A 23055-nucleotide genomic window follows, 5' to 3' on the forward strand; every position below is an offset into this window, starting at 1 on the left:
TCAATATTTTGTGTGGCCACCATTATTTTCCAGCACTGCCTTAACCCTCTTGGGCATGGAGTTCACCAGAGCTTCACAGGTTGTCACTGGAGTCCTCTTCCACCCCTCCATGATGACATCACAGAGCTGGTGGATGTTAGAGACCTTGAGCTCCTCCACCTTCTGTTTGAGGATGCCCTACAGATGCTCAATAGGGTTTAGGTGTGGAGACATGCTTGGCCAGTCCATCACCTTTACCCTCAGCTTCTTTAGCAAGGCAGTGGTCATCTTGAAGGTGTGTATGGGTTCGTTAGCATGTTGGAATACTGACCAGTGGCCCAGTCTCCGAAGACAGGGTATCATGCTCTGCTTCAGTATATCACAGTACATGTTGGCATTCATGGTTCCCTCAATGAACTGTAGCTCCCCAGTGCCACACTCCCACCACCATGCTTAACTGTAGGCAAGATATACTTGTCTTTGTACTCCTCACCTGGTTGCCACCACACACACTTGACACCATCTGAATCAAATAACAATTTCTTCAGTGTTGTCACATGAAAAGATAGAATAAAATATTTACAAAAATGTTAGGGGTGTACTCACTTTTGTGAGATACTTTATATTATAATTATATAATTTGGTATGAAAAAAAAATCCTGTAAGCTCTATTTGCTGTACTTCAATTGCACATATTATCTAAATATATTACCAACATTCATTATTATTTTGAAAAATATTAAGAAAAGCCTTTTTTCTTATTTTTTTTTTCTTTCAGCAGCTTAGTAGATGCCCTTTACTTGTCCTTATGTGGTAGTGCAATAGTGCAATACATGTTTAAAGTGATACTAAAGCCCAATTTTTATTTTTTGTTTTTTTTTTTCATTTTAAAAATAACAAACACTGTATACTTACCTGCTTTGTGTAGTGATTTTGCACAGAGCAGCCCTGATCCTCCTCTTCTCAGGTCCGTCGCCAGTGCTCCTGGCTTCTTCTTCCTGCCGAATGCCCCCACAACTAGCAGCTTGATGTGGGGGCAGCTGAGCCTTGGCTCTGTGTGTCCACTCCGACAGGGACCCATGGCTCGGGCCCCCTGCCTCTCTCGCCTTATTGGCTCACTGATTTTGATTGACAGAAGCGGGAGCCAAAGGCAACCCGTTGCTTTCTCAGCCAATAAGGAGGGAGAGTCCTATTCCATAGAATGCATTAAGTTAAAAAAAAAAAACAGCTTTAATGTGCTATTGTTATAGACTGGGGATAGAATTTTGTTGCCGATGAGAAGGGCCAGCAGAGGGCACCAAAGAGATATTGTGAATGAGTGTAATGTGTGGAACTGCATAGGAAAGGGAAAGAATTAATAGGAGCCTGCCTCTCCAAGCCAATACAGCTTGCCAATAGAGTCAGGAGGCTGGAGCTTTAACAGACAGGCGGTGCTCCGAGGAAAGCAGAAGTTCAGGTGGCTAAACATCCCTCCCTCACATTTTCGTTCCATTTTTATTCACTGATGAATGTTGGAATTTATTTTTGTAATAGTTTTTGTCACTGAAAACATGCAGCTGAAGAAAACTATGATGAAAATATTTTCGTTGCCAAAAGTAACACTGGTTTGCAGAAGGAGGGGTCCTGGGGTTGGGTCCAGAGCTGAGCAGCTGCCCTGCTGCATAGTAACCACAGGTGATCACTTGCTTTGCACTGGTGCCATTCATAGAATGTCTTGCATTTTTTCAACGACTGTAAAGTGTTCTCTGATTGGATAAGGTGAAGGGGCGGTGTGGTGATGTTGTGATCTCCACCTCAGAGAGGTCCATTAAGAGAGGGCCTTGTATTCTTTGGGAGAAATACAAGGTCTTCTTTGAATGGTGTTTGTGCCGAGCATGCGACCCTCTGTGGTTATTATGCAGCAGAGCAGTCACTCTGTACTGGATCCAGAAGACAGCAGGGGCTGCAACAATGATTTCTCACTTCCCCAGTCATTGGCCAAGCTGGACCAATGTAACCATACAAAATCCATACCTGGAATTCAGCTTTAATGGTGCACTGGTGTCATTCACAGTGTTGGACTCTTTGATAGCGCCACCCATCAGTGGTTCACCATGGCACCCTTCATTTTTAGGCTCATAGATATAAGGAGTGTATTGAATTCTATGGATTAAGGACTTATTTTCTTCCCAGCCAGAACACCGACATCAATAATATCCAACAGAAGGTCTAGCTCTTCCCCTGCTCTGATTAAAAAAAAAAAAGATTTAGGCTGGAGTTCCACTTTAGGCATAGCTGATCTAGCAGCCACTTACAGACAATTGATATATAAGTGTCTACATATTTTGTTTGATTCCTGAACTTCCGCAGCTATCCCAGCTTTTGACACAAGTAATTACTACCAACCATTAGCAGAAAAGGATTAACTTCCTTTCCTATTAGGTCATTATAGAATAATTAAGGTTTCTATCTCTTTTTCAGTGAAGAAAGGGGGAAAACAATTAGTGCAAGAAAGATCAAAAATTCATAGGCTTTTCTTCCCATGGAAAGAAGGGAGGCGTTTGTGCCGGAATATCTGTGCAAACAGTGCGGAGATCGCTCACAGGCACTGGCTTAACCCCCTGAATATGAGAGCATAATAACTGCTGGATTGATGATGTCAAAAGAATCTTCCGCAACCATTCAACACGCAGACGTTCATTTTAGAATTAAGTTTAATAATCAGTAAAATTATTCTGAAATGCAAAGGTGGGAACTGTTTAGCCCAGGCTTTCTCAACCATTTTACCCCCAGAGGAACTCTTGAAAAAATTTTCAGGTCTCCGGGAACCCCTGCTAAGGCTAATCCATTGAGTGATGTTGGAAAAATGTCGCTTATATTGGTGATCAGTGGGCAGAATGTCCCCCCTGCAGTCATAGTTAATCTGGTTGAAAAAAATCCATCCAGTTCAACCAACACAGAACAAAAAAAAAAAAAAACATACACAAATAGAGAACCTCCATATACACAATCCTATACCCACAGTTGATCTAGAGCAGTGGTTCTCAACTCCGGTCCTCAGGACCCCCTAACAGGCCAGGTTTGCAAGATAACTGAAATACGTCAAAAATGATATCATCTGCTGCTCAGTGGTTGCAATATTCTAGTCTGCATCTCCCCAAGGTAATACTTAAAATCTGGCGTGTTAGTGGGTCCTGAGGACAGGAGGGGAGAACCACTGATCCAGAGGAAGGCAAAAAAAAAAAAACCAATAAAGCATGATCCAGTTTGCTCCAGTGGGGGAAAAAAATTTCTTCCTGATCCCCCAATAGGCAATCAGATATTCCCTGGATCAACTTTACCTATAAAATATTAGTATCCAGTTATATTATGTACATTTAGAAAATAATCCAGGCCTTTTTTAAAAACAATCTACTGAGCTGGCCAGAGCTAGCTCTTGAGGGAGACTATTCCACATTTTCACAGCTCTTACTGTGAAGAAGGTCTTCCATATTCGGAGATGAAATCTCTTTTCATCAAGAGGCAAAGAGTGCCCCCTTGTCTTCTGTGATGACCTCAAGGTGAATAACTCAATGCCAAGTTCGCTATATGGACCCCTTATGTATTTATACATGGAGATCATATCCCCCTTATGTATTTATACATGGAGATCATATCCCCCCTTATGTATTTATACATGGTGATCATATCCCCCCTTGTGTATTTATACATGGTTATCATATCCCCCCTTATGTATTTATACATGGTGATCATATCCCCCTTATGTATTTATACATGGAGATCATATCCCCCCTTATGTATTCATACATGGTGATCATCTCCCCCCTTATGTATTTATACATGGAGATCATATCTCCCCTTATGTATTTATACATGGTGATCATATCCCCCCTTATGTATTTATACATGGTGATCATATCCCCCCTTATGTATTTATACATGGTGATCATATCCCCCCTTATGTATTTATACATGGAGATCATATCCCCTTTTAGTCTCCTCTTCTCAAGACAGGATACATTTAGTTCCTCTTATCTTAAAGCTGAGCTCCTCCATGCCTCTTATCAGTTTGGTTGCTCCTCTCTGCACTTTCTCCAGTTCCCCGATATCCTTTTTTGAGAACTGGTGCCCAAAACTGAACTGCATATTCCAGATGAGGTCTTACTAATGATTTGTACAGGGGCAAAATTATATCTCTCCCTGGAGTCCATGCCTCTCCTAATACAAGAAAGGACTTTGCTCGCTTTGGAAAACTCTGCTTGGCATTGCATGCTATTATTAAGCTTATGATCTACCAGAACCTCCCAGAACCTTCTCCACCATTGAGTCCCCCAGTTGTACTCCCCCTAGCATGTAGGATGCATGCATGCTGGTAGCTCTGCCAAGTGGTGTTGGACCTGGAACTATCTGATGCATGATTTGTAACCCTGATTGGTGATCTAGTCACCAGCCAGGTCAGGGACCCCACTTTTCTTTACAACAGTTAGGCAACACATCTTGGTCACACCACCTGCCCCCAGCTTGCTGATTGGACTACAAAGAAGTGTTAAGATTCCCCTTCTGTCAACAGGCTGCAAATTGTAGTTTGAATATTTCCTAATTCAGTTTTAATTATAGCACTTACAAATCAGAGCAATAATAATCTAATTTCAAAACAACAAAAGGAGAAAGAAAAGGGCAGAAAAAATACAAGAAGGGATGCAATGGGCCGGTAGGCGGGTGCAGTCTACTTTCTCCACTGCAGGTCGCACTCTACCACAGCGGCACTACAGTTTGAGAGGAAGTCAGGAGGAACAAAATTACCCCTCTGAGGAATCGTATGAATGGTTTCTTACGATTGGTCACTCATGGAACGATATCCCCATCACAGTTTTCACTTTACTCCTTGAAACACCAAGATCACGTGGATAACACAAACTGTCACATTAATTTACTGATTGTTTATTTGTTTTAATATTTCACTCAGCATTAGCATATTGTAAGATTGTATGCACGTATATTTTCTTGAATATTATTCTTCGACCGGTTTTGTATGATTTTTTCATATAAATTGTTTACCTAGCAACGTAGCATCTAAACACCCCGTTTTTTTTTATCACGTTACCTGTGTGGGAACACACAGTGATGCTAGCAGCAGTATTTAAAAGTTATATCACATAGCACTGTATTTTATCACTAACTCATCACCAAGGTAGCACAGGTAACAGAGTTAGGGGGTGTTGGCGCTCAGAGGTAGTGCAAATAAAATTGCTGCAGCGGGTATAAATTAATTAATGTCAGTGTATGTAAACAAGACACAATTACCCATCAAAAGTATACAAGGCACAAGGGGGGATTAAAAGTCCATGTCCAAGTCCCTTGAAAAAGAAGGCATTAGAAGGACTATCTTAGAGTCCAATGGGGAAGGGGAGGGTCCAGGATGGTTCCAGGGATGGATGGAAATAACTCAGAGCAAGCTGTCCAGTGGAGTGAAGTCAACTCTGCATGTAGAAATAGGAAGAGAGGAAAGCGCCTCTGAGTGTATAAAACGTTTTAATATGGCAATAAAAACATAGTAACTCACTAGGGAATTAGCATGTGGAAACGTCAGGCTCCAGGAGGAAGGTAAGGCGGTCCGCCGTGTTCAGGCGGTGTCCAGCATCTCCAGGGAGACTGGGGAGAGCCCGCTCTAACATCTTCCGGGTGGACGAACGGGGACACTGTGCGGCGGCAGCGGCGGACGTCAGGGACAGGAAGAATGGCAAGAATGGCAACTGGGCTCACAACGCGTTTCAGTGCATGCGAGAACACCCGAACCGGGCATGAGCACTCCTTTTTCAAGTGTGAACGTGACGTTTACACATGCTAATTCCCTAACCTCCATGTGAGTTACTATGTTTTTATTGCCATATTAAAACGTTTATTACACTCAGAAGCGCTTTCCTCTCTTCCTAAGGTAGCACAGGAGTATCAGTTTCTAAGCATAGTCAAAGTATGTGTAAAAGAGGTGACTGCACTCCAATCTTCAGAAGTATAAATAGTTTAATCATAAAAATCGTAAAAATCCACACATAACATCACTAGACCACGATATAAGAGGACTGCAGCAGCAAGGTATAAGGTCCTTTCACACGGGCTTTCCACCCGGCGGACTCCATTTAGCGGCAGATCGATCCCCGCTGAGCAGGTCTGTCTCCGCTCTCTGTGCTGAGTAGGGTGGCCACCTCATCCTTTTAATCCAGGACACATATTATAACACAGGTTCTGAGGCTGATATAATGCACATAAGGCACCAAGTGAGTTTAATTAGCACCTTAATCAGCCACAGAACCTGTGCAATTAATGTGTGTCTTGGTTTAACTTCTTCCCGATCACCCGCCGCCTTTTTACTGCGGCAGGGTGGCTCTCCTGCGCAAACCGATGTAGATCTACGTCGGTCGCGCACGGGAAGCTAGGGGGCGCCCCCGTCCCACTCGGCAGCGGGGAAGCTGATGCGTGTGTCAGGATGGTCCAATTGCCGCATGACACCCGCGATCGCTCCCCGCGGAGAAAGAAGGATGGTTAGCTGTTGCAAACACAGCCGACCATTCTTCTCCCTGGGATGATCAGTTGGCATCAATTCAGCTGTATCCTGCTCTCTGCATGCTGTTGGATCTGTGAGTGTCACTAGAACAGGGTCCCTATTGGATTATGTAGCTTCAACCCTTGCTTTGGTGAAAACTCTTCAAACACATGAAATGTGTCTTCACTTTCTCTCTCTGTTTCAATGGTCTCCAGGACAAAAAAAAAAAAGGGAAATCTCCACACAGGGTCTAATCCTTGCTTTCTCTATCCAAAACAAAAAAGAAAATGTTTTTCCATTATAGAAACGTTAAGTATATTGTAGGTGATATCTTTGATGTGTCAAGACTTCACCACCTGCCCACCTTCATCCACACCTAGAAATCTCAAACCATGCTCTTGAATGATTGTTCTGTTTAGTGATACTTGCATACACAGACTAGGATGTGGGTCCCCTGCTTCTTTATTAACATAATTTTCTTTTATCTGTTGTAGGCGCAGGTAGCAGTGTGCACCACAAGTGTAACAGTGCCAAACATCGCATCATCTCACCAAAGGTCGAACCAAGGACGGGGGGCTATAGCGCTCACTCAGAGGTACAGAACAATGACGTTTCAGAAGGCAAGAACGAGCACAGTCATGGTAAATCCTCCAGTCGGGAGAAGAGGAATGGCAAGATGGCCAAGCCGGTGCTGCTTCATCAAAACAGTACAGAGGTTTCATCAACCAATCAGGTGGAGGTTCCCGACACGACCCAGAATTCCCCCGTATCCATCAGCAGTGGTCTGAATAGTGACCCAGACATGGCCGACAGTCCTGCTGTTACTGGTGTCTCTAGCATGGCCGTTGCCTCAGTAATGGGAAGCCTCTCCCAGAATGCCACTGTGTTTATGTCTGAGGTCACCAACGAAGCTGTATACACAATGTCACCCAACACCGGTGCCAGTCAACACCTCTTGTCCTCAGATACCACTACCCAGGGACTTGTACTTGCAGTAAGTTCAGATGGTCACAAGTTTGCCTTCCCTACAACAGGGAGTTCTGATAGCTTATCAATGTTGTCTGCCAATGTCTCAGAAGAGCTTGTGTTGTCTACCACCCTCGACAATAGCCGAAAGATCGCTGAAGCCACAATGAATTTTGATCCAGACTGTTTTCTCAACAACCCAAAACAAGGGCAGACGTATGGTGGAAGCGGTCTTAAAGAAGACAACATTAGCTCGAATATGCGAAGGTCATCCAGCACAGAACGTAGTTTCGCTTTCAATGCAACTTTAGCTAAGGAGATAAAAACAGAAGACACCTCATTCGATCAGCAGCTATCAAAGGAGACCTTTCCATCAACGTCATCAAATACGCTAACCCTCACTCCTGGCTCCAGCTTACTTGCATCTGGCGGTGGACTAAGTCCTAGCACCACCCTGGAGCAGATGGATTTCAGCGCAATTGATTCCAACAAAGATTATTCAACAAGTTTCAGCCAGACAGTGCAGAGCCCCCATGTACACCAGACCCCTTCCCCTAGCTTCTTTTTACAAGATGCCAGCAAGCCAATCCCTATGGAGCAAAATAACCATAACAACCTAAACGACTCAAACAACACATACGTAAACACGTTGGGTTTGACCAACGTCAAGACTGAAGTGTCTAGTCAAACGCCCGCTAACTGCAATGGCACCATTGACCAAGCTAGAATAGAGTCCACCTCTTCTCTCCAGCTCATGCAATTCCAGGCTAACTTCCAGGCGATAAATTCTGAAGAGGTTCCGATGGAGACATCGCAGCAGACCGAAGGTAACGAGAACCTCCTCAAGCCTGGAGACCTTCAAGCCTGCAACGCGGAACACTATATGCAGTCAGAAAATGCTGCCACAATAAGAAATGGCAACAACCTCCAAATTCTGCAGGGAAACATGGTGCAAGGACTCTATCCAGTGGCTCACCAGGCATTGAGCAACTCCTCCAACATGGAGCTTAACTTAGATCACTTTGATATCTCCTTCAGCAACCAATTCTCTGACCTTATCAATGACTTTATATCTGTGGAAGGAGGGAGTAACACCATTTACGGGCACCAGCTGGTAGCTGGAGACAGCAACGTGTTGCCGCAGGCCGAAGATGGGACTCGACCCGCGTACTCTCAGGCTGAAATGTGCATACCTTGTTGTAGCCCTCAACAGGCCAGTATGCAGCTGAGCAGTTCTGAGACAGGAGCCACTACTATGGCCTACATGCACGTTGCAGAGGTGGTGTCGGCAGCAGCACAAAGCACGCTGGGAATGCTTCAGCAGAGCGGGCGGCTGTTCATGGTGACAGATTACTCCCCAGAGTGGTCGTATCCTGAGGTAAGTCTTATGCTTCCTGTCCAACCTGTAGCATACTATTGTTTATTAAACTATATCTAAAGCCAATTTTTTTTTTTTCATTTTGGATTGCAGTAAGGATTGCTTCAAAATTATGTATTTTTTTGCCATGTGTCTCACTGAGGAGATTTACTTTCATTTCCTGTTCTAGAAACTTTAAGAAAGTAAGGGGAAATCCCCTCTTAGACATTTGTCACTGGAAAAAAGTGTCCTCATTGGACCCCTTTTCTGACGACAACCTTTTCATTTTGTATTCTACTTACTTTAAGTCCTGGTGACAGGGGTCACCAGAACAAATAGAGACTGGATCTCTCCAACAAGAAAAGACACCTATAGATCCTGACAGGGGTTCTACCCCCTCATCACTCTTTTCAATATGGGGGGGGAATGGGGCTTTAAATACATTTTAATGAATAAACTTCACAAAACGTTATTACTTGCACTCCTAGATGTAGCAATAAATAGTAATTCTAAATAATTTGTGTAAAGTTTTGAAATTGGTCCTGCAGCACCCTATATATAAGGACTGTAGGAAAGGGGGGTCCAATAGACACAGCAACAAAAATGAAGTATATGAAATATATATGAAGTACCAGGATTTATGAAAATTAAGTAAATTAAATATATGAAGTATATAAAAATAACGAATATGGATTATAAAAAGTACAGTATACAAAAAAAGTTTAAATTAAATACATATGAAAATAAAGAACATAAAGTATATAAAAAAAAAAAGAAATATATATGAAGTACTGTATATGAAAATAAAGAATATGAAATAAATACATTATATGAAAATAAAGTATATAATATAAAAAATAATATTAAATATATGAAGTATATGAAAATAAAAAATGATATGAAAAATATGAAGTATATAACAATAAAGTAAATGAAATATATGAAGTTTATAAAATATATGAAGTATATGACAATAAAGTAAATGAAATATATAAAGTATATGGAAATTAGGTTTATAAAATATGTAACATATATGAAAATAAAGAATAAAAAATATATAAAGTATATGTAAATAAAGTAATTGAAATATATAAAGTATATGAAAATAAAGTAAATTAAATATATATGAAAAAAAAAGAAAGTATATGAAAAAAAGAAAGAAATATATGAAGTATATGAAAATAAAGAATATGAAATATATAAATGATATAAAAACCAAAAAATTGAAATATATAAAGTATATGAAAATAAAAAAATATTAAATATATAAAGTATATGAAAATAAGGAATACTAAATATATGAAGAATATGAAAATTAAAAAGTATATGAAACATATAAGGTATATAACAATAAAGTAAATGAAAATAAAGTATATAAATTATCTAAAGTTTATGAAAATAAAGAATATAAAATATATGAAGTATATGAAAATAAAGTAAATGAAATATAAAAAGTATATGAAAATTAAGTTTATATAATATATAAACAATTTGAAAATAAAGAATAAAATATATATAGTATATGCAAAAAGTAAAGTAAATGAAATATATAAAGTATATGAAAATTAAGTTTCTAAAATATATAAACTATATGAAAATAAAGAATAAAATATATATAGTATATGCAAAAAATAAAGTAAATAAAATATATGAAGTATATGAAAATAAAGTATATGAAGTATACTTTTTAATGTCTGAAGCATTGTTCTGGATGCTTACTTTGACAGATATATAGGAAAGACCTACGTCGGTGGACTTACTATTTTGTATATCTTTTTACAATGTTAGTAATTAAAGTGTATCTAAACCAAAAAAACAAACAAAATAGTAATATATTAAAGCTTATCAGTCCTTATATGGGATGATTTCATTCGTTTATTTTTTCGTTTTTTTTTTCCCCTTTATTTTAACTTGTTGATCCAGCCAACAACACACTTCCTGTCTTATGCTGGCCATACACGCATAGAATTAACTTTTGTTGAAACAATAAAAGTTTTCACTATGGATCTATCGACATTAGTCGGGCACACGATCAAAATCATCTGTAAACTTGTGTTCACTAATGGCCCGATTTTCGAACGATCTTTCCTAAAACGACCATTGTCGGCGGAAATTCTGTGCGTGTATGGCCAGCATTAGAGTGGCTACGCTCTAACAGCACTGTATCTATGGAAGAGCAACATAGCCACCCTGTGACAGCAGCATAGTCAACTCCTGGAGAAATTGGTGTTGGATGAACTAGTAGACTTTACATGAGTGACTTACAAGCCTTATTCCAACATATTTTAAATCCTACACTGAAGCTTTATAGACTTTCTCACTCTTGATTCCACCCTCCTCCAGAAGATTGAAAAGCCAAACTTTTTTTGTTTTTAAATCCACCCTGCCCCCCTGTCTCCATTCTTGCTTGTGTTTCTGCTTCTGGTGCCTCCTGGTATATGCACATCACATATCTCAGGAGGTTTCACAGCTTCTGCATGGTACTGGAGGAAGGAGACCTAGCGCTGGAGAGGGCAGATCTGGCGGTAATCAGGGAGCCGGCTGCCTGAATATATAAATATAGATGAAACAGCTGGCTCCCAATGACATCAGTAAGTAAGATAGCAGCACCAGTTCTGGCATGCAACAGGGAGCTGCAGATCACAGTGGAACGGTGCTAGATTCACTGGGAGTGTGAATATGTGACTGTGTATATGTGAGCATATCACATCAAAGCCAACTAAGAGGGGATAATCAAAAATATTAAAGAACCGTGAAAGTCCTCTTTAGGACTGATTTATACAAGGAAATGTTCTAGACCAGCCTTTCTCAACCTTTTCAACACAGAAGAACCCTTGAAATAAATTTCTGGTCTCGGGGAACCCCTGCTAAAAATGAAAAATCTACAACTCATGACACATTAGTGTGACAGTCTGTGGGAACAATGCTCCTTACTCTTGTCATCGTTGTGAAGAATCACACCCTTACAGATAGATAAAAGTAACAATGGTGTCATTGGAAACTTATCTGAGAGGCAGAAATTGCCCATTGCTCAAGGAACTCCTAGAAACCTCAGGAGGAACCCTGGTTGAGAAACCTTGTTCTAGACGGTCTTCAGGGGTGGTACCTTGAGTTTTTACAATGTTAACCTTTTTTTTCCCTAAATTTATTAAAATGTCACAAGCGCTCTATTCAAGCATCTGCAGCCTTAAGGCCATTTGGAAGATGACACTTGCCTGTGACCCCATGACATGCTGTGGTTCCTTCATACAACACCTATACCGCTACAGTGCCGTAGGGGTTGGAGGATAGAACAAAATAACGAGGTTGGGGACATGGGCATCCAACAGTCCTGGAGGGGGTCAGTGTTGAAGGGTCCTACTGAGGCCCCCAACTAATAAATGGATGCAAGGTATGAGACAAATGCCACCAGAAACGGTCTTCTATTTCACTGACCTTTGGTATTGAATTAAAGACACAAACAGAGGAAATTACCAGCTCAACTCGCCAACCAGTCTGCTTACCAACCAAATTAACCTGTCTAACTGTATGCATTAAAAAATGGGGTTTAGTTAGCACACATTTGCAAACGCATGCGTAAACTGCAAAGGCCCCTTTACGGCACCCTGTATTACTTGCAGTCCTAACCCTTATCATTTTTCTCCACAATGGAAGCACATGCATTCTAATTGATAGATGAGGGGCAGGTGGGCCTGGATGTAGCCCAGTTCTCCCCAAAGGGGAAGGGGCACCATGGATACCCAGCACAAAACACAATGGCAGCCAAGGTGTCCATTGTGTCCCCCCACCAATATTACTCCAGTGACAAAGAAATGGCCCCTGCCCCTATCTATAACTAGCCTTCACAGCAAGGAGCACATGGATGGGCAAATGCGTGAAAGACAAAAACAGAGGAAATTCCCAGCTCAACTAACCAAAGAGTCTGCTTACCAACTGAATTAAACTGTCCAACAGTATGCGTTAAAAACAGAGGTTTCGTTAGCACACATTTGCAAATGCATGCGTAAGCTGCAAGGTCCCTTCACGGCACCCCTGTGAGTTGAGACGGGAATTTCCTCTGTTTTGGTCTTTCATGCGTTTGCCCGTCCATGTGCTCCTAGCTGTGAAGGCCATTTATAGATGGGGGCAGGGACCTTCAGGGGCTGACTGGCAACCTTCAGCCCATGGGGCAAGTACAAACCAGAAGCCCATGGTGCAGCGAATGGGCCCCACTCCCCCTATTCCTCTTCCCGGCCTCCTCCTGACCCCCATTCCAGGCTCAAGGTCCACTCCAGGTACTCTCTACTCACCAGCCAAATCTGGGTTCCTGACCTGGCCAGCAGGAGGTGGTTGGGGGAGTTGGGACAGCTCGATCTGGGCTGGCTGGGGGAGGAGAGTCTCCAGTGGTGCATGGCCTCTGTTCAGACAGTTTACATCATCCATGCTGGGGGGGAGGCCTGCCCTCTGTCCTTGTCTTTATCCCGCACTTAGTAGGTCAGCGGTGGAGACTTTACTTTTCTTTACCAGGCATCCTTTAGGCATGTCTGTGGCAAAAGCGGAGCAGCCTTTTTACGGGGCATCAGTGTGGCCCCCCTGCCCCCGGGCCCAGTCCTTCCCTGGGACCCATTACTTTGGTATTGAATTAAGGATATTAGCTTTACGGGATATCATCTTTTCTTGAAAAACCAAAAAGCAAGGACTTACTTCTATTTTAAGGATTGACATACAGATCATCCCATTATGTCCCTGTGGGCAACCAATGTACATCCTTCATTGACAGCCATATCGGTCATGTGATTATGTTAGCACTCATCAGTGCAAGCCATAGAAAAAATGTCCACTGTGGAGCACAGAACTTTGGTTTACCCGCACAACATGGCTGTCAACATGCTAAGTATACCGTAGGTGCGTGATAAATAGGCCCCTGTGAATTTCCGTTTCTTAAAACTAGCCACTTTTCTCGTTATGTTGGAACCTCAGGCATCTTTAACCGGCTCTGAGAAAAGTAATATTTTATATGAGCCGGCATTAAATAAACAGCAATCAGGCTGAAAGAGCAGATGTGGTATGTCAAAACGTAATACACCATCTGCCAAAAATAATTGCGGACCCTAATGAATATGGGGAGGCAGATCGCTCCTGAGAGACAGAATTACTTAAAAAAAATTTCAAAACTTCAGGTCATTTTTTAACAGGTATTTTAAGAACAGCTGAGAAAAAAAAAAACAGAGCCGTTAAAGGAAAACCCCAGAAAAAAATGTAACAATCAGTTTTTTGTTTTTTGATAGCAAATTACTTAGAGCCCCCAAACATTATATGTATTTTTTTAAAGAAGAAGCCCTAGAGAATAAAATGGTGGGTTTTTTATAACCGCTTGCCGACCACACGCCGTGTATTTACTGCAGCAGTGTGGCTCCCCCAGGCAAACCGATGTAGGGCTACGTCGGTCGCTAACAGGGAGCTAGGGGGCGAACGTGTGCCGCTGGCGGCGCGCTCCCGCCCCCAGTCAGCAGCAGGGAAGTGGATGCATGGGTCAGGAGGCTCCGATTGCCACCTGACACCCGTGATCGCTTCCCGCTGAGAGAGAAGGACGGTCAGTTGCTGTAAACACAGCTGACCGTTCTTCTCCCTGGAATGATCACAGAGCCCATGTGATCTTTCTATATAGGATCACAGGTCTCTATGGTAATTTCAGAAGCCACACCCCCCCACAGTTAGAATCACTCCCCTAGGCTCACATTTAACCCCTTGATCACCCACAGGGCTAACCCCTTCCCTGCCAGTGTCATTATTACAGTAACAGTGCATATTTTTAGCACTGATTACTGTAGTAATGTCCCCTCCAAATGTGTCAAAAAATGACAGTTAGGGGTCCGATCTGTCTGCCGCAATGTCGCAGTCCCGCTAAAAATCGCTGATCACCACCATTACTAGGAAAAAATGAATAAACAAATAAAAATGACATAAATCTTTCCCCTAGTTTGTAGACGCGATAACTTTTGCGCAAACCAATCAAAATACGCTTAGGCCCCTTTCACATGAATGGTTAGATATCAGCTTTTAGCTGCGAATGGATGAAGTCATCTACCGCAGCTAAACTGAGACAATGACCCTATCCTATGACCGTATTCACACACAACGTTTAGCAGCGGTTTCGTTTCATGCGATTTTGTACGTTTAGAAAAAATTTATTTTACTGTGTCCAGGAGCGATGTACCGCAGCTATCTGTATATAAACACAGTTAATGGCAGTACTAAGAAAAAATAAGTAAACAGTTGCTATGCAAAAGGCAAGAATTTACTAATGCAGCTAAACGCAGCCGCATGAAAACGTAAGTAATCGCACGTAATCGCAATGTACAAATGTGAATAATTGTTGTGCCAGGAGTGTTGGAATTTCAAAATACCAAAACATGCTTTTACCAACGGCAGAACAACAGTCCGTGTGAAAGGGTGCCTAATTGTGATTTTTTATACCAAAAATATGTAGCAGAATACAAATTGGCCAAAAATTATGAAAAAATTGTTTTTTAATTTTTTTTTTTTTTTTTGGGGGGGGACTGTTATATAGCAGAAAGTGAAAAATATTGTTTTAATTCATAATTGTAATTGCAATTTTTTGTTTATAGAGCAAAAAATAAAAATCACACAGGTGATCAAATACCACCAAAAGAAAAGCTCTAATTGTGGGAAAAAAAGGACATCAATTTTATTGTCCTTTAAAGTAACGCATTGCAGAATCGCAAAAAATGGCCTCATCATTAACCACTTCTGGACCGGAAGGATTTTCCCCCTTAATGACCAGGCCATATTTTGAGATTTGGCACTGCGTTACTTTAACGGACAATTTTGCGGTCGTACGACGCTGTACCCAAATAAAATTGATGTCTTTTTTTCCCACAAATAGAGCTTTCTTTTGGTGGTATTTGATCACCTGTGCGATTTTTATTTTTTTGCGCTATAAACAATAAAAGAGCGACAATTCTGAAAAAAAAAAAACAATATTTTTCACTTTCTGTTATAATACATTCCCCCCCAAAAAATTTAAAATCTAAATTTTTTAACATTTTAGGCCAGTTTGTTTTCTGCTACATATTTTTGGTCAAAAAAATCGCAATAAGCATATTTTGATTGGTTTGCACAAAAGTTATTGTGTCTACTAACTACGGGAAAGATTTATATTTTTATTGTTTTTTTGATTTTTTTTACTAGTAATGGCGGCGATCTGCGATTTTCTGCAGGACTGCGACATTGCGGCGGACAGATCGGCCCCCTAATTGACATTTTTGACACTTTTGCGGGGCCCATTGACATTACTACAGTAATCAGAGCTAAAAATATGCACTGTTACTGTACTAATGACACTGGCAGGGAAGGGGTTAACAGTGTGGGTGATCAAGGCGTTAAATGTGAGCCTAGGGGAGTGATTCTAACTGTGGGAGTTGGCGTGGCTTCTGAAATGACCATAGAGACATGTGATCCTGTATAGAAGGATCACAGGCACTCTGTGATCATTCCAGGGAGAAGAACGGTCAGCTGTGTTTATAACAGCTGACCGTTGATCTCTCTCAGCGGGGAGAGATCGCGGGTGTCAGGTGGCAATCCGAGCCCCCTGCCCTGTGCATCGGAGTCCCCGTTGACGAGCGGGAGTGGAAGCGCGCCGCCCCCTAGCTGCAGGCACGTGACCGACGTATACCTACGTCAGTTCGCGCAGGGAGACACGCCATGCCGCAGTATAACGGGTGGTCGGAAAGTGGTTAAGGGGAAATGTCTTCCGGTCCAGAAGTGGTTAACCAATAAATATTTCAAAAAGAATGATATGAACTTTTATGCTCGGCGCTCACCCCCCCCCAGAGTTTATCACCTATTGACCACTCTTAGCCGCCTAAGACCAGAATAAGGTCCACCTACCTTATGACTTTATCACTAATCACTCCATTGTATGTTCATCAGAACTAAAGCCCCGTACACACGTACTGATCGTCGCCTGAACGATTGGCCGTCTTTTGTCCAGGGCTATCGTGTCTGTTGAAAACTGCAAAAGACTGCACACGAATTTTGTCGGCCAACAACAGCCGACTGCAGAAGTGATGTCATGTGATGGTTAACTTTCCTTGTGTTTTTTCTTTTCTGAGCATGCCCAGTCTTGCTAATCTGCTGTCTGTCGGCTGAAATCTGTACTGACTGGCGAACAATCGGCCGTTCTGGTGTTGGCCAACAAAAATTTTAATGCCTGCACAACAGATTCTGTTCGGCCGAAAATGCGCTGTCGGAAGCATCATACTAAGAGGCCTACAATCGGCCGAACGGTCGTCGGCCGAATATTTACGGCCGACAATCGGTACGTGTGTACGGGGCATAAGTCTCACTTCTATTGGTCCAGCTCTCTCACAACAGACAATGTTGGTGAGCGCTTTTCTGCTTTACACCGCATCCCCCGTAGAGCGAAGCAAAAACAAAACAAATCATCAGGATATAATCAAAAGTTGGGTTCCCCTTTAAGTAATGTTTAAACTTTAAAAATGCTGTTTATTTTATTCTTGTTTTTTTCCTCCAAGAAATCATAAAGCCCGCTGTAGGTGTGAGTCTATTAAAGCATTTTAAGACTAAAATGAAAACATCACTTTAAGGAATATGAAATTAAGATAAGTCTATGAATACATTATACTCCGCTCGGTAAGCTTAATAAGCAAAAGCAGGTGTTTGAGGATTATTACCTTCATTTGCATATAACAAGCTCCCATTTAACAAATTACTTCATAGAAGTTTTTTTTTTTTTAATGAAAACGCAGAACGTAGCCTAGATAGACTGAGAGGGGGAGGGGGAGGGGGGTCATTTGCTCCTGAAAAATCATACAACGTATTTTTTTTCAGTGCCCCTTGTTGTCCCCCAAGATGGCACAAGCTTTAATAGGATAAAGTGAGCGTCCATTATGGCTGTTAGGCTGATTGGTCATGTGACCAGGTCCCGGGAAAATGCTGCAGTTAACTATTTTACAAAAGGAAATGCAATTATATTACATGTAAACCCTAACTCACATTCATTTCATAAAGCTCTATGGGTATGATTTACCAAAATTGGAGTGCAAAATCTGGTGCAGCTGTGCATGGTAGCCAATCAGCTTCTAACTTCAGCTTATTCAAAAGTTTTACTACATCCAGGACCCTGCAACCTGCTCAAAGAATTTTAAGGAACACTTTGAAAACACTTCAGATCCTAATGGGGAAAAATCTCATGCTGGATATCTATTCTGATATGGACTGGGTAATGTGTTAGGATCTATACTGGTATGGACTGGGTAATGTGTTAGGATCTATACTGGTATGGACTGGGTAATGCGTTAGGATCTATACTGCTATGGACTGGGTAATGTGTTAGGATCTATACTGTTATGGACTGGGTAATGTGTTAGGATCTATACTGCTATGGATTGGGTAATGTGTTAGGATCTATACTGCTATGGACTGGGTAATGTGTTAGGAATGAAAGGATGATGTGGCAATGATGATTTGATGGAAATTAAAATCATCACCCTACAGAGGGCTGAATTCAAAGGCCCCCACAAAAATCAAAGTGAAAAAATGATGCAGCAGGCTAGTCCATTTTGCTGAAATTTTATTGCAGCAACTCGAAATGGTCCTCAGTAGTTTGTATGGCCCTCATGTGCTTGTATGCATGCCTGACAACGTAGGGGCATGCTCCTAATGAGATGGCGGATGGTGCCCTGGGGTATTTCCTCCCAGATCTGGACCAGGGCATCACTGAGCTCTTGAACAGACTGAGGTGCAACCTGGTGGCGTCGGCTGCATACTCTCGCAACATCAGGCCGGGCATTGTCATGCACCAAGAGGAACCCAGGACCCACTGCACCAGTGTAGGCTTTGACAATGGCTCCAATGATTTCATCCCGATTCCTAATGACAGTCAGGATGTCATTGTCTAGACTGTAGAGTTCTGTGCATCCCTCCATGGATGTGCCTTCCCAGACCATCACTGACCCACCACCAAACCGGTCATGCTGAATGATGTTACAGACATCATAAAGTTCTTCATGGCTTCTCCAGACCCTTTTATGTCTGTCACATGTGCTCAGGGTGAACCTGCTCTCATCTGTGAAAAGCACAGGCCGCCACTGGCAGACCTGCCAATTCTGGTGTTTAAAAGCAAATGCCAATCGAGCTCCACGGTGTTGAGCAGTGAGCAAGGGGCCCTCTAGAGGACGTAGGGCCCCCAGGCCACCCTCATGAAGTCTGTTTCTGATTGTTTGGTCAGAGACATTCACACCAGTGGCCTGCTGGAGGTCATTTTGTAGGGCTCTGGCAGTGCTCATCCTGTTCTCCCTTGCACAAATGAACAGATACCAGTCCTGCTGATGGGGTAATGACCTTCTACAGCCCTGTTCAGCTCTCCTAAAGTCAATGTGGACTATGTGGGATTTTAAGTGAGACACCGGCAGGTATGCCCAGCATCTCCATCCCTGTATCGGAAAAAACAAATTGAAAAGGATTAAAAGAGGTGCAGGGAAGCCAGCCAGCCCCCAGTCTAATGTACTCACCCTCCAGTCTGCCACCAACCAAGTAGACCTGTCTCTATATAAATAAAGAACAGGGGTTTAGTTGACACGCATTTGCAAACGCATGTGTAAGCTGCAGAGCCACGACACGGCACCCTGTTTTATCTGCAGTCCCTAACACTTTTAAATTTGAGTGTCTCCACTCTGGGAGCACATGGCTGCTAATGGGTGGATAGGAGGCAGGTGGGAGGGAGCAGCCCAAACTTCCCCCGACCCACCTCTATCCACGACTGGTATAGTATCTCAATGCTCTAATAGCAATGTTCTTAAGATGGTACAAACTGAAAACGACCAGCTGAGAAGCATACACCTCCAATCCCTTGGCGGATGCAGTGTAAAACACAGATTGGGACTTTATATGAGGCAATTTGCCTGTATAGCTCAGTGCCTCCATCCCTAATTTCATAAAATATTTGGGACTTTACATGAGACAAGCAGGTCATGCTATGGTCTCCATCCCTTTATATGAAAAAACTGGGGTCAAATTAGACTGCATCCACCAAAAACGCACGAAAATCGCACGGTGGGACATTAAATGAAGCACCAGCCTGTAGGCGAGGTGCCTCCATCCCTGGTTACATAGATAATGTGGGCTATGTGGGATTTTAAGTGAGACACCGGCAGGTATGCCCAGCGTCTCCATCCCTGTATCGGAAAAAACAAATTGAAAAGGATTAAAAGAGGTGCATGGAAGCCAGCCAGCCCCCAGTCTGATGTATTCACCCTCCAGTCTGCCACCAACCAAGTAGACCTGTCTCGATATAAATAAAGAACAGGGGTTTAGTTGTCTATGTAACCAGGGATGGAGGCACCTCGCCTACAGGCTGGTGCTTCATTTAAATCCTTGTGTGTTGAAATAGCTACTTCCCTAGTCCTTCCATAGTCCATATCGGAAGTCCATGTGACACAGTGACAACAGACTCAGAGGAGCACAATTGGGGGGTAAGAACACAGCTTTGTCACGGTAAAGCAGAAAGTGCTTGATGGGAACACCAGATATGAAAACTGCAGATTGAAATTTGCTGAAGATAACTTTTGACATTATATCAACATTGTAAAGCTTATATTGGATTTCCGTGATTCAGTTTACATATACTGTACTTAAAAAAGGGCTTTTATAGATATGAATAAAGTGAGGAAGTGTTAAAACCCCTGTGGAGGCATTATAGCTGTGTCCTCACTTCCTGTCCTGCTGACCACACAGGCAGTGGGGGTAAATCTCTCCAACAGGGTCACAGATAGCAATAAATACATAGTTATAGTCAAGAATTAACCCTGTTCTAGAAATCTTTGCCATGACCCTTAAAGTCCTGTCCTGGAGACCACACAGGTGAGGGGGGATATTTCCCCAGCAGGGTCACAGATAGCAGTAAATACATCATAGGGTTTCCAAAAAGTCTCCACTCACAAAGCAAGACATGGATTTTGACCTCCAACCTATATCTGAAAATAACCCTATTCCAAAAGTCTTTGCCACAATCCTCAAAATCCTGTCCTGGTGACTACACAGGCAGCGGTGGGTAGGACCAGGACAAGGGGTGGGCAAGAAGGGCGTCTGACACTGGTGCCTTGAACTTATTTGAGGAAGAGTGGCATTGCCTGTTGAGTTCCTGCCCCTGTAGTATTTTAGATCTGTGCATTTCAGAAAGGAAGGGGGGGAATTGTACTGGGGACACAACGGGGTGACTGGACTTGTAGTCGGAGGGGCGATTTGACAGGCGGCGATGAGGCAATTTATGAGGCAATGAGGATATGTGCTGGGAGGGGGGCGTGGAAAGAGGATGGAATTTGTGCTATGATGGGGAATTGGGGGTTGGTAAAAGGGGAAATTTGGAGGGGAGAGAATTTGTGCTAGGAGGGTTTTTTGTGGGAAGAGCATGCAGATCAGTGTTGGATTATTTTTTGGGGGAAAGAGACATGATGCTCACACTTTTTTGGGGGGTGGTGCTGGCTTAATCTGTCATCTTCATTCTGAGTGCTAGATGACCTTGTTCGGCACTGTTGGTGGGGGCACATTTCCCCAACAGGGTCACGGACAGCAATAAAAACATAACGGGTTGCAACAATTCTCCACTCTCTCCACAACTGAAAAAAGGCTAGACATGGAGTTCGACCTTCAACCTATATCTGAAAAGTAACTCTATTCCAAAAATCTTTCCCACAACCTGTCCTGGCGACCACACAGGCAGTGGTGGGCAGGGTCAGGACAATGGGTGGGCAGGAGGGGAAACTGCCCCTGGGTGCTAGATGACTTTGCCCAGCACTGGTGGGGGGGGAGGGGGTAAATTCTTTCAACAGAGTTACTGGAAAAAATAAAAACAATAGGGGTTTCAACAATTCTCCACTCTGTCCACAACTGAAAAAAAGGCTAGACATGGAGTTTGACCTTCAACCTATATCTGAAAATTAACCCTATTCCAAAAAAACATCTTTTCCATAACCCTCAAGATCCTGGCAGTGGTGGGCAGGGCCGGGACAATGGGTGAGCAGGAGGGGCGACTGCCCCTGGTGCAGTGAATTCATTAGAGGGAGGGGGCATTGCATGTTGAGTTCCTGCCCCTGTAGCATTGTAGGTCTTTACGTTTCAGGAAGGAAGGGGAGAATTGTACTGGGGACACAATGGGGGGGGGGTGACTGGATTTGTGGTCAGAGGGGGGATTTGACAGGTGGTGACAAGGCAATTTGTGCTAGGTGGGAGGAGGATTTGTGCTGGGAGGGGGGATTTTGGGAGGGGATAGATTTGGTGCTAGGAGGTGTAATCGGGGGGGGGGGGGGGTTTGTGCTAGAAGTGGAAATTTGGAGGGGATAGAATTTGTGCTAGGAGGGGTGTTTTTTGTGGGCCAAGCGTGCAGATCAGTGTTGAATGTTTTTGGGGGAGGGAAAGGGAGGGGATTTTTTCTGAGACATGATGTTAACACTTTGTGGGGTGGGGGGTGCAGGCGCACTTTGTCATCTTGACCTCTGAGCGCTAAATGACCTTGTCCCAGCATTGGTGGGGGGGATCTCCTCAACACAGTCACAGATAGGAATAAAAACACAATAGGTGTTCCAAAAATTCTCCAGTCTGTCCACAACTGAAAAAAAGCTAGACACAGAGTTTTACTTCCAACCTATATCTGAAAATTAACCCTATTCCAAAAATCTTTGCCACAACCCTCCGAGATCCTGTCCTGGTGACCACACAGGTAGTGGTGGGCAGGCCAGGGACAAGGGGTGGCAGGAGGGGAAACTGCCTCTGGGTGCTAGATGACATTGCCCAGCCCTGGTGGGGGCAAAATCCCTCAACAGAGTTACTAGTAACAATAATAACATAAGAGGGGTTCCAACAATTCTCCACTCCGTCCACAACAGAAAAAATGCTGGACATGGAGTTTGACCTTCGACTTATATCTGAGCATGAACCCTATTCTAGAATCTCTTTGCCATGACCCTCAACTCACTGCCCACCCAATGCCATCCCTGGATTTCACATCACGCAAGTTTAAGTAACTATCAAACATTTGCATGTTTACTCAAAGGCAGCATAAAGGAATGTCAGAAATGACGTGTCAAATGCACTCGTCCTTAGCAGTCAATTAGATTTCAATTTACTGAAATCAGATCAGTAAAGTATTGTCTTGGTGTATAATCCTGTTAGAGGCAAGCCGTGCAATGTGGGTGGAATGGAGTGGCTGAAGACG

The 23055-nt window shown here is 42.8% G+C and overlaps 1 protein-coding gene across 9 annotated transcripts in view; it reads left to right on the top strand.

Annotated features, from left to right (window-relative positions):
• CAMTA1 (calmodulin binding transcription activator 1) overlaps nt 1-23055 on the top strand; it is a 2131086-nt gene that overhangs the window by 1829401 nt on the left and 278630 nt on the right. For all 9 annotated transcript variants that reach the window (XM_082273273.1, XM_082273274.1, XM_082273270.1 and 6 more), the window contains one exon: nt 6994-8843. In XM_082273273.1, the coding sequence (XP_082129399.1) occupies nt 6994-8843 (1850 nt within the window). The remainder of the gene's footprint in view (nt 1-6993; nt 8844-23055) is intronic.

The sequence above is a fragment of the Pelophylax lessonae genome, assembly GCF_965119305.1.
Source record: "Pelophylax lessonae genome assembly, chromosome: 12".
Lineage (NCBI taxonomy): Eukaryota > Metazoa > Chordata > Amphibia > Anura > Ranidae > Pelophylax > Pelophylax lessonae.